We start from the raw sequence: 12,135 nt of genomic DNA, 5'->3' as shown, positions 1-12,135 counted from the left end.
TTGGAATTCAACGTTTGAAAGAACTAGTCGTAGCAACCTTTTTAGAAAGCTCAAAGGGGGAGGGCTAGCTTTGCCCCATCTCTTTGTAAGACAAGTTGTGTCGCGTTTTTTTCTTTTTGCGTGACCAGTCTAACCCGTTTTTGCGAACTTTTATGCAGTTTTCTTTGGGTGATGCTTTGCCTGACTTTGTGGTTACTTCTGCTGTTGTGGCGCGTTACAGCGTCAGTCGTTTTTGAAGGAAGTGGTTTTTTCTTATCGGTTTGTCACGGCACGCTTTTCGCGTGATTTGCTTTCTTCCGTGACACGCAAAAAATTGATTGGGGATTTGATCGAATGTTAATTTCCCGAACCCTTGGATCGCTCTGTTTACAATGCGGGCCCAGGTCAGAATATATTGCAGAGAGTTAAGCAAGTGCCAGTGCCGGGGGGAATTAAGACTTTCTTTTTTAAGATGCACAGAGATACTCTTCCGGTTATGACGTGGATGGCGGCCAAGGAGCTCTTCTTGCCGTTGGGTGCGGACTGTTCGCTCTGCAGGAAACCGGAGAGTATTGAACACGTATTCCTGAACTGCTGGGACGCAGTATTTTTTTGGGGATGTCCTGCAGCGCACCTTAAAAAAATAACTGCCTTTGACGCCCCATGGAATTCGATACCTCGCTTTAGGTCCAGATGTTTTGCCCTATGACCTGTTCTTCCTTCTGGGCCTACATGCTATATGGACAAGCCATATGGATGTACGTAATGAAGATGTAAATCCTCGTTCTGTATGTTGTTATTTCGTAGAAAGCATATGTAAATTACGCGAGGTGTTCCATAGAGCAGGCTATGATGAAGAAATGTTGTCGCTAATGGATGACTTGGCTGCCATGAAAGTATATTTCTTTTAACTGCTCGCTCAAAGCGATGCAGTCCCCCTTCTACTTTTCTTTTTTTTTTTCTTGTTTTATCAGTCACTGTGGCTGGTATTGTTGTATATGTGTTGTTTTGTCCTTTTTGGCAATAAAAAAAACGGTCGTAGCCCAATGGGTCGTAGCCCACCTTCTCATCACCCCGATACAAAGGGGAAACCAATAGAAATCATCATCATCGGGTAAGACGACTAACACTAACTCTGTCAGGTTTACAAGACACAGGCACGAATCTTTCCCGTGCCTGTGTGATTTTTTTTCCCATTGTAAATGCTATGCGCACGGACGCGGACGGGCATTGTGCGGTCCTAAGGTACTCCGCACCTAAAATGCAGCTCCTTGAAAGTTATGCCCCGCGACTTTCGTTACGCTTTCTGATATGCAAGTTTATAACGACAGTCGCGTTAGGGGTCGTCGGGTTGATTAAAAAGAATATCCGGCAACTTATGGTGCCACTAGAGAGCAGCTGGTTGGCTAGAACCCGTCGTGGATGTACACCCTTTCGGAGTACCGACGACTGAGCTATTTGAGGGTCACGCCGTATATGTACGGCATCGGCAAACATTTTCAAAATGGTCAATGACGTATATGTACGGCATTGCTTGAATCTTTAAAACGCGCGCCTTTTTCGCCACCTTCTCTTGCTTGGTATGTGCTGCCACACTTCGGAAATATGTCAATTTTTTTCTTGCGCCGATGGCTCTTTATTTTATTTTATTTATGATTTACTCCATCGGCGCGCTGGGTATCGACCAACGAGTGCCCGGGCGCCTGTCGCTTCTTGCGCCTGCCACAGACCAAGGTCGCCTGCGAAACTGATGGGGCTCTTTTCTCCTTTTTTGTATTTTATGAGCGGTGCGCCGTCTATCACTCCCGCATCCGGCCGCGCGCGCCCGCGCGAGCCCGCGCGCGCGCAGCGGCTGGTTTCGGTATGGTCCTGCGGGCGCTTCCCGCTTTTTGCGCCCGCGAAACTGATGTCTATCTGATTTTGATTCACGTAAAAGGTGCCAGCTTGTTACTCTCTCGTTTTCATTTAGAATTTTTCTTGTGTTACTCATGAATAAACCACATTTATGTAACAACACAAACGATTTTTTTGTCACTTTATGGCAACCCTTAAAAAATTAGGATAATTTCTTTCTCGAAATAGATTCATCCGAAGAATTTAAATCAGCAATAAAAAATGGACCCGGGGGGGTCGCCTTTGTCGAAAAAATTCGACCCTCAAAGAGTTAAGACGTATCCAAAATTTCCTTAAAACCTCTGCTGCACCTCCTTACTTCGTGCTACATGTGCTGCATCGTACCCATGAACACTGGTGAAAAAGTTACGACGCTATGAATATGTTCATGGAGGGGCCTCATAGTTTTCGTGTTTCGGAAGTACTGTGGGCTTCTCCTCCTGCGAAGAAGAACGGTAGCTGGACGGCTCCCATGAAAACCAATCATGAAAACCACAAGGACGTTTTACCTCGCCTCATTGTGATCAAGCATCCCCTAAGGGATCCAAAACATCAATTTTAGATGCGACGGCATCTCATTCACTCGCCTTGTCCCTCCATACGGCGTTGTCGTTGTCCGTACACACCCCTCCCCCATTCTCCTCGCCGCGCGAGCTGCGCTCTCCGCCGCTCACCCCCTCTCCTCTCCGATAGCGAACACTCTCTCGCGAGGGGCATTGGATTGGATTCGATTGGGTTGGCTTGGCTTGGCTTGGCTAGGATTGGATTGGATTTCGATTTGGATTGGATTGGATGTGGATTGACTTGGATTAAAGTGGATTGTGTTGCGTCATAGCCGCGGCAAGGGGTTCACGGCACGTTTCAGGCGATGGGAGAATCAACCTAACGGAAACAACAACGGAACCCCCTATGCGTCGCATCTACACAGGGGTTCCCGCGAGGGGTGGCGGGAGTAATTTTGTTCCTTTGACTTGGTCAGTGACCACAACTTTGTTATGAATTTACAACCTGACCACGCGGACTTTCTTTGAACCCTGGACTAGGGTAGGGACGTTTCCCGTCTTCTTATGGAGATTACCGTGCCAGTACAACTATCAGTAGAGACACTGAAAGAGCGGTGTGCATATTTATCTCTTCGTCTTGGTCCCTCAATGATTGAATCTTCGTACTCTGTACGTGTCTTGCAAAGGCGTTGGTTTCATTCATCGGATATCTTCATTTACGCCTTGATGACATGAATGTTTTGTGGCGTTGAACAGCGCCTAATAAATCAAGCCTGTCATAACGGTTGGAAACTAGGGTGCTGCTTATGCCGCTAAATATACCACCTTAGTAGCAACTTCAATAGGACAGAGAGTAGCGCAAATAATGTGTAAACCCTAATGCGATTAAACTCTCCTTTCTACTGAATAGGAATCATCTTGGAGTTTTACATAGTAGGGGCAATTTTAACTCCTCAAGGTATTCTGAGAATAATGTTACAAGCGGTCCAATCGTAAACATTGATCGGCACTAGCCCGTCTGGGATAATTGGCCAGCGCCGCTGTTGAAACAATGGCTGCGGCTTAATTCGGCTGGCCGGTATGCAAGCCAATGAGAGGAAGCACAGCTTGCCAACCCAGCGAATTTGGGCAATCGAACGTTCCGCTGCGCGAGTGCTCACTACCGTCCTTTGGTCAGTTTTCGAAGCTGTCGTCGAAGTCGAAGGCGAGCTGTCTATTGCCTTTCTAAACTCGTCGCTGTCGTCTTTCTGAATCTTTCTCCCGACCCATAGCTTGCCGACGTTCACGTTCTTCACTAGTGTCCTCCTGCCGCTTTCAGCGCTCGTACTCTTGTTTCCGCTTTAACTTACTAGCAAGCAGAACGACGTCTGTAAGGTGGTCCGACGCAGCTTGCTGCTTTCGCCACTCGGAAAGCACAGAGAACACAACTCCGCACAGATGGACCAGCGTCCTCACTCTCTTTTTCGCGTCGCGGGCTGCACTCTTTCGGATCCGCCCTTACTCTCGCTCCTTCACGCCGCGGTGGCGGGGAGGGAGCGGGGGCGGCACTCGCTGCGGTGGCGAGTCACGTGATACACTTCGACTTCAAGCTCTCACGCACGGGGGAACTTGCTCGACTAGTCCGATATTGCGTTCGCAATAAAATCGACGCCTGCTGTCCAGTGTCCCTAGAGTGTACCGGACAGCGAATCCAAGACAAGACCATCTGCGACCGCAAAGGAGTACTGCACTGAGACACCCACCCTTTTAACTGGCACGGCTTCCAGCACTGCGAGCTTTGTTCCCAGTCATGGTAAGTACTGATGTTCCGGTGTCCTCGTTCGCAAATCCTGTCCTCTTCATCTGGGGCAGGAGCTTGTCGTTGATGGCTTTGATTTCAAGGTTCATTGTTTCTGCACTCGTTTACGGGTTGTGGCCTCTACCGTACCATGGCTATCGACTTGATGATTATGCAGCCGGAAGAGGAAGAATTTTGCACGGGCACACAGCGCCATGATCAACCGGCGGTGATAAAGACGAGACACAATGTCGCGTGGACTAGTATCCCCGCTGCCATAGCCTCTGGATGAATAATTCATCGTCTTTAATGGTTCCTGTGCCTTGTCCTGCCGCCACGTAACATTTCGACTTTTGCAGCGACCTCAATCGGAACGGATGGCCTGAACAGGAGGCTTTTTTCCAGGGTGCCAAAACAAACATTGGAAAGTGAAAACAGCTTGCGCAGCCGTTTGAAGCAGTTCACGCAGCTGTGAGTGATTCTGTGACGTGGAGGGGCGCAATTTTTCGGTTCGTTCAGCTGCTGGCCTAGTGCCTACACCCGCGCTATCATTACAACAACGGCGCTGGTACGACCACGAGCAGTAAGGAAGAACTGGGACGCGGACAAAATCCAAGGGACAGAAAAAAAATTACCCGCTGCGGTGGCTCAGTGGCTAAGGCGTTGCGCTGCTGAGCACGAGGTCGCGGGTTCGATTCGCGGCCGCGGCGGCCGCTTTTCTGATGGAGGCGAAAAGGAAAAACGCCCCTGTGAACGAGATTTCGGCGCACGTTAAAGATCCCCAGGTGGTCAAAATTAATCCGGAGCCCCCCACTACGGCGCGCCTCATCGCCTGCGTTGCGTGGGCGCGTTAAACTCTACAATCAATCGATCGATCGATCGACAAAAAAATTGGCCGTGTATCTGCCCCTTTCGTTGCAAATGTCGGCAAAAGACGATAGTCTTTGTCGCCATTTGCGAAGTAAATGCCTCCCTTCGTTTTCCCGCTCACCTCTCAGGTTGTTCCTCTTGCGTCGCGCTCCTCCCAAGGCAATTACGCTAAAGGTTGCTAAAGTCCATTTAAATTTACCGCGTTCCACTACCCCAGGCCAAGTGCCTCGATTCCAGCGCTGCCGTGAATCGAGGCGACCAGCTTCACCGTTTATAGAACAGCTTTGCCTTAGCCCACGTGCGTTCCAAGCGGAACATGAAACCTATCTAGTGAAACATCTTGTAACGGTTGCTGCTTGATTTCTTAAAATGCTGCCAGTAGCTATACTGGTGCGGGCGACATCAGGTGACAGTGGGATTTTTTTTTCTTCAGTGGATGTAGCATTTTATTTCGCAAAAATCAAGCATCTATGAACTTTTCCTTAAAGGGACACAGTATATATCCCTTGTGTATTAATTTTCTTACTTATATTTGCGTAATGTCTTCTTGTTCGACAATATTGACAAGTATGAACGTATAGACCGGACTTAGACATTTAGATTTGGCTGTGATTATATAAGACTATTGAGCAGACTTCGTTTCACTTTGGCCGGGTGGCAGAATTGAGTAACGGACAGACTGACATACCGACAGACCAAACTTTCTGGGTTTATGTAGCCCTAGAAAGACTATTGTCTTTAATAGCGCGTGATTTCAGAAACAAAGTAGTGTAGAAGGCACAACGTGTCGCGGCTACTACCAGCAATGCCGTAGCGAAACAAGAGTTACGGCGGTGTTTGAATTCAACCAGGTAGCGATGCTACAGGCAAAACCGCGATTCCCAATCAACATGGCAAATTCAAGCGCGAGATGAAGAACATCATCCAGCAAATGTTTTTTCTTCGATGAATACCAAGCACGAGTCATTCTAAAGCGAGATATCAGCGGGAACGAACAGTTCAATTGGCTGGGTGAACAAGTTCATCTAAACGCGCCCATGGCGCAAAGTTCCACCTTAACCACGTGACCACCCCACTCATCACAAACAAGGTGGGAGCCCCCTCACGATAAGTACTTTAGAAAAATATTCCTCGAAGAATACGGAAGCTCCTGTAACCTCTGCGACAGATTTTAGCTTCGGTACAAAGTTGCAAAGGCGCAATCAAGTCACTTCGTCGAACTACGTGAAGCATTTTTCGATAATTCAGTATAGGTTATTATACACACAGGTACCACACAGCAAAACACACTGTATATGATATTGTTACGCCAATATTACACGCCAGGGGTTGCAACCATACCAGCCTCATCACCGGAGTTGGAGAAAGAAGAGAACGAGGTTGCACTCCGGCTTGGCCCCATCATTCACGGACCGCTCTACCATCTACGCTCGTCCTACACCATCCAACCTCACTGTAAATAAATCCATCTCGTAACAATATGAATAAATGTTCCTTTTTCCTACTTTCCATACATCTCTCTCCATTTCAATCACGCCTCTTCAGGCAGTTTTGATAGTGCGTCAAAGTTGCTAGCAGTCACAAGTTATCCGTCACTTTTGCTGGTATGTTAGCATTCTTCCGTCTTATTTTTCCGTTACAATCACAACATAGCATACGACGATAAACACAAGGCGATTGCTAACAAATGCTTCGCATCACTCAGGAAACTCCCAAAGGAGTTCCTGTGTGATTTTTTTTTTTCATCATGCCTGCAGTGCACAACTCACAAGCATCAGTTTAAATGATGAGTAAGAAAGAAACCGAATAGCAGGCAAATATTGAGCGTACCAATACGAGCTCTGGGAAGTAGTTGCGGACACTGAGCAGGCTAGCCCACCAATAGCCGCTCACATCCCGGTGGAACTTGTCATAAGCGGCGTCGGTTGTTGGACCCCGCACAAAGAGTGGAAGCAGTGAGAAGCCAGACGCTACGAACGCCACGGGTATCATGAGCCTGTCGAAGACGAGAAAAATGCATTGCCTAGTTTTCAAACAATTCCCAGTCAGGGCTAAAGGCGTCACTGGGAAGTGCCTCTTTCGTTCTTATCTTGCAGTGGTTCCTTCTGACAGAGAATTCCAAGCTACAAAGGGAACAGAATATGATGCAGCGCCGTCATTGAATTGTAAGGTTGACAAAATTTGATATAGAACAGTGCGAAATTTTATTTTTAACTTCTCGCGGGTCAATTTTCTCCATCATGTAACTATTCTGACCAATACAATGGTTGTAGCGAAAAAACAAAACTATCACAGGTAGTGCTAAATTGCCTCATCCATACCTCGTGATTTGTTCACTGTTTTGTTACCTCCTCTTGTTACAAGCGCCTGGTCGCATTCGGCTCTCTTATCTTCATTCCTATGTTGCACGGGTAGATCTTATAGGATATGGCAGGAGCACGGACTTGCTTGCGGTCACTATACTTGAATACTCTTGTATAATAAAAATTGTTTTGATATAAATAATCATTTTGAGTGAAGGAGAGCTCTCCAGATAAACACCAGCAAAAAAATGCCGCGGCGTTCTATTCACTGATGCTACTCTGTCCACGTAACTTTGTCGACCTCTCCTTCGACATTTGTGTATTCGTTCACTTCATTGCTGAGCCCAAGTTAACCCAAATAAAAATTATTTAGTAAAAGAACCCTGCTTACTCCTTGATTAGGTGAGAATAACATCCCCATAAAACGTTTCTCAAAAAACTACGAGTATCTTCAACCTAGATCAAATATTTTGCCCCCAAGCACACTGTCCGTCCGCGTCCGTGCGTATAGCATTTACAATTGCAAAAGTCACACAGGCACCAGCAGGATTCGAGCCTGTGCTGGCAGACCAGACAGAGTTAGTGTCAGTCGTCTTACCCATTGGGCTACGCCCGTTTTTTTTTTTCTTTATTGCCTGCTTTGGCACATACAGAACACAGACATTCATTCACAGACAGCCGTCAACCTGACTTTGGTTGACGTCATGTGTTTAAAAGTCCCTTAGGTGTACCAAAGATTCCATGTCTGCAAGACATTCGGGCGGATTCGACACACATTTTTGATTTTCCACGTATTCACTCATTGCCTCTCTAAAATACTGTCTCGCGCTTCGCGCATCGATGTCAGAGTACCTTGCAGCCATTCTTGCTTTCCAAATAGAGCTCAATCCAACAAGCATGATCAGGTCGTAAGGCATACCATCCTCGTTTTCAACAGGCAAGTACCGTATGCCTTGGGCATCCGCAGGCAGATCCTTTTTCAGAGTTCGTTGGAGCACATCCCACAGGAACACAGCATCCCAACAATCGATGAATACATGCTCAATAGTTTCAGCTTTTTTGCATATGATACAGTCAATTCCCCATGGAACGAACAAGTCTTTTTCTGCCATCCACGTCTTAACAGAGAGGGTTCCAGTATGCAGTTTGAAGAAAAAAGTCTTTACGCTAGGGGGTACCTGCATAAGCTTAACTCTTTTAAGCACATCTTTACCCCTACCTACTCTATAAATCAACCGGTACATTGGTTCAGGGAGGACTACATCACACACGTCTTTATATAACTTTTTCCTATTTACTTGACACAAGTATTCCCAAGAAAATCGAACAGCCAAGAAACGGCATGACAGTACAACTTCTCTCATAAAACCACGCAGGCCGCCAGGTATAACATTGGACGCGACTATAATATCCGGTAACGCTCTACCCAAGCGCAATTGACAGATAGTTCTTAACGTTGGGTCCTTAACATCGCGGAGAAACAAGAAACGGTTTACAATTTGACGTATAAACAAGTGTGCTAGTCCCAAACCTCCGTCCCTGACCCTACGAAACAGGTTTGTCCGGCTTTTCCGTTCCCAGTTTGAATTGGGCTACGCCCGTGAGTTAGTACCCGAGGGTTAAACGGCTTACTCCCTCGCCTATAACGGTGCGGAGTACCTGAGGACCTCCCAATGTCCATCCGCGTCCATCCGTGCGCACACCACCATCAAGTGAAAATCAAACGAAGTTTGATTTGTTCCGTGATTGCAGTGTTATTTACTAAACCCAATTTCTCAACTTCCATATATGTTAAGACAAGGTTACATGACTAGACCGACTAGAATGCATGACAAGTAAACTCACCTGTACCAACGTCGAATGGATGCGACAACGGCCGTCTTCACTCTACCCTGAGAGCTCTTCGCCCCGCTCAGGCCAAAGGACAGCAGGTACCCGCTGAAAAAGTTTGAAAAAAAGAAAAAGCATAAGGACGATGTCGTTATAATGTAGTGTAGTAAAATAGGGGACTGGAGACCGCAACATTTCCAGAGAGGTGTTCGGCCCAGTACACCTTGCTAAATTAGATCAGACACAACACAATTCTTCCGAGTGCTCCTTAGATTCCAGTTTACAGCACCCTTATGGCAGAGGTCCATCCTCTCAAACAGAAGTTCATCCAGAATTTCGACTTCAGTGGGAGGGGGGGTTGGGGGGATGTTGGTGTCGGTGTGGTGTAAATCACCGAGCCGGTGCTCGTGGTTATGGAATCTTTTTGGGGGTGTCGAAATACCCTTGGGGATGTTGCGGGCGTGTGTATAAATTCCTGCAGCGGACAAACTCACGCTGGTTTAAAGCAATATTTTTTATATGGTCCCTTACAAATCAATTACTGTCAGAGAAAATAATGAACACTTTTATGTCATTGGAAATTTAAAATGAAAGATTTTAAAGGTTGTAAGTCTTCAGGCGTGCCACGTGCACAAGCTGAGTCTTGCTTGCCCGGCGTCCGGTCGCAGTGAGCCAGGAAATGACGTACGTGGCATCGCTTACACGGTACACAACAGCAAATGGGTCTGTGTAACGGGACAAAGACTTTCTACCCAGACCACTTTTCTATAAAGGTGCCCATAGCAACACCAGATGACCTTTACAAAATACTACACTGCGGTGGCGAGCGTCGTATGTGTCATCACAACGGCGCTGCGAGGGTAGTGTACGTAGACGGGCTAATTGGCGCGATTCTTCAACCAGGCAAAGGGTTTTGGCAACCGAGGCCTCGTTGTGCAAGGAATATGGTGGAATGGTGTCCAGAGGCGTCTTAGGTGAGCGTGCGTAGACGACGTTGAAGGCACTGTAGCCGGTGGTTTCGTGCTGGGCGGTGTTATAAGCGTAGGTAATGAATGGTAGTATTTCATTCCAGTTTCTCTGGTCAGAGGAGAAGTACATCAAAATCACGTTGAGGAGTGTGCGATTCCTGCGTTCAACCCTCCCTTTGTCTGTGGATGGTATGGTGTAGCATGCCGGAACTGATAAGTACACAGCCGAAGTAACTCTTCCACAACATCCGCCATAAATTAGCGTCCAGGTTCACTGGTAAACACAAGGGGCACCGGGGCGAAGAATAAGGGCATGCAGCAGGAACACGGACGCAGAGGTTGCTGAAACAGCTGGAACAGCTGCGCTTTCCGTATAACGCGAAGCAGACGATAACCCAGCGGCTGACAGTGGGCGTTCGTGGAAGTGGGCCAGCCAGGTCAATCCCAATCTCCTCGAAAGGAGCTGTGGGTGGTTGCACAGGATGGAGCAGACCGGCAGGCATGGCAGGCGGACGCTTGTGACGCTCTCGCTCTGCACAGCTGGTGATGTATTTTTCAGTCGTGCGCAGCATGTTTGGCCGGTAAAAGCGTTCTTGCGGGCGATGTAAGGGTCTCGCGTAACCAAGGCGTCCAGACATCAAGTCATCGTGCATAGCGAGCAGAACGCAAGGGCGAAGACACTGGTACAACCAGAAGGAACCGCGCACCAATATTTCCGATAATAGCAGAAGAATGATCTATAATAACGTATACCAAACATTCGCATTCGGGTAAACCTCAGCGAAATGAAATGGGTTTCGTTTTGTTCGATCAATTCTTTTGCGTTTTCTTTTCGGTGATTGCGTTTAAATTTTGAAAGAAGAGTTTTCGTTTCGTATTGCGCTCATTTCTTTCAGATTCTGGTCGTTTTAGTTTTCACTGATGTTAAGCTTCGCTCGCACCCCTGTTTTGGGAGGGAAGAGGTTCGTTAATATTTCCTTAGCTGAATGGCTTTAGGGGCAAAGCCTCTTACGGCCTCGGGCTATCGGCGTCTCAAGTCGTCGCCGTAACCGTCGTCTCATGTAGTCACGGTACTAAAACACCGGGACACTCGTTTACTCCTCGCGCTAGAATATAACGCGTACTAAAAAAAAACACCGGGACACCTGTTTACGCCTCACACTGGAACACTCCGTAACGCGTACTACAAAAACATCGGGACACTCATTTACGCCTCGCGCTAGGACGCTCCGTGCTTCAAAAACAGGAGATTTTTTCTCCATTGGCAAAAACGTGAAGGGGCCAAGAATACACTTTTACACTGCATTCTTCCCCCCTCCCGAAGTTGCACGTTAGTGGTGATGGCTTGGGATTTTGCTTGCATGGCTGGCACTGAAAATTCCTTGTGCACAAGCCCAAATTCTATCGCCTAAGTTTCTTGAAGCAGATGTTGTTCGGAAGGACCGAAAAAATCCTTTGCTGTCTGAGGGAAGGATGTAAAAGGCGTTTTCGTGTAGATATACCGCCACCCTACCCTACAGCAGGCTTTCTTTAGTCAGTTTGCTCCACAGTAGCAGAGGAAGGCTATTGAAGACAGACCTTTGAAATTTAACATCCAACGCACAGTTAGACACTCGTCCCATGTAATGCAGAAATACCCGGGGATACGTTTCTGGTTTAGCCGCAAACTTTAGCCAACGTCCAAAGGTTCTTTCGACGAAGTCAAGTAGCTTGATAACACTTGATGTGTGGGCAATATTCGGAGTATGGTCCTTCACCGGGCCTTCGGTGTTTACTATAAGTGTTTACTACACGCCGCCGAACCTTCACCACGAAGGTTCGGTGGCGTGTCACGCCACATCGCCTCAATGGCTTTATCGATGATGCTGCAGTACAGCTGCCAGGCTTTCTTCCCCCCCCCCCCCTACCCTGAGCCATGTGCTAGGGAAGTTGGTTCGACAAGGCATCGCGATAGAGGCGGCGTTGTCTGCGAAGCTCGGCCCGCAGAGTCTTCTATACACTGATGTCACGGC

At 47.5% G+C, this 12,135-nt stretch overlaps 1 protein-coding gene across 2 annotated transcripts in view; it reads right to left on the bottom strand.

Annotated features, from left to right (window-relative positions):
• LOC144137215 (nose resistant to fluoxetine protein 6-like) overlaps window positions 1-12,135 on the bottom strand; it is a 104,422-nt gene that overhangs the window by 46,910 nt on the left and 45,377 nt on the right. For both annotated transcript variants that reach the window (XM_077669454.1, XM_077669455.1), the window contains exons 8-9: window positions 9,171-9,263; window positions 6,853-7,018 (exon numbers count right to left, since the gene is read on the bottom strand). In XM_077669454.1, the coding sequence (XP_077525580.1) occupies window positions 6,853-7,018; window positions 9,171-9,263 (259 nt within the window). The remainder of the gene's footprint in view (window positions 1-6,852; window positions 7,019-9,170; window positions 9,264-12,135) is intronic.

The sequence above is a fragment of the Haemaphysalis longicornis genome, unplaced genomic scaffold, assembly GCF_048455015.1.
Source record: "Haemaphysalis longicornis isolate Haplotype H1 unplaced genomic scaffold, Haemaphysalis longicornis Haplotype H1 scaffold_1, whole genome shotgun sequence".
Taxonomy (NCBI): Eukaryota; Metazoa; Arthropoda; class Arachnida; order Ixodida; family Ixodidae; genus Haemaphysalis; species Haemaphysalis longicornis.
Note: the sequence above shows the minus strand (reverse complement) of the source record. Positions and strands in the feature narration are given on the sequence as shown.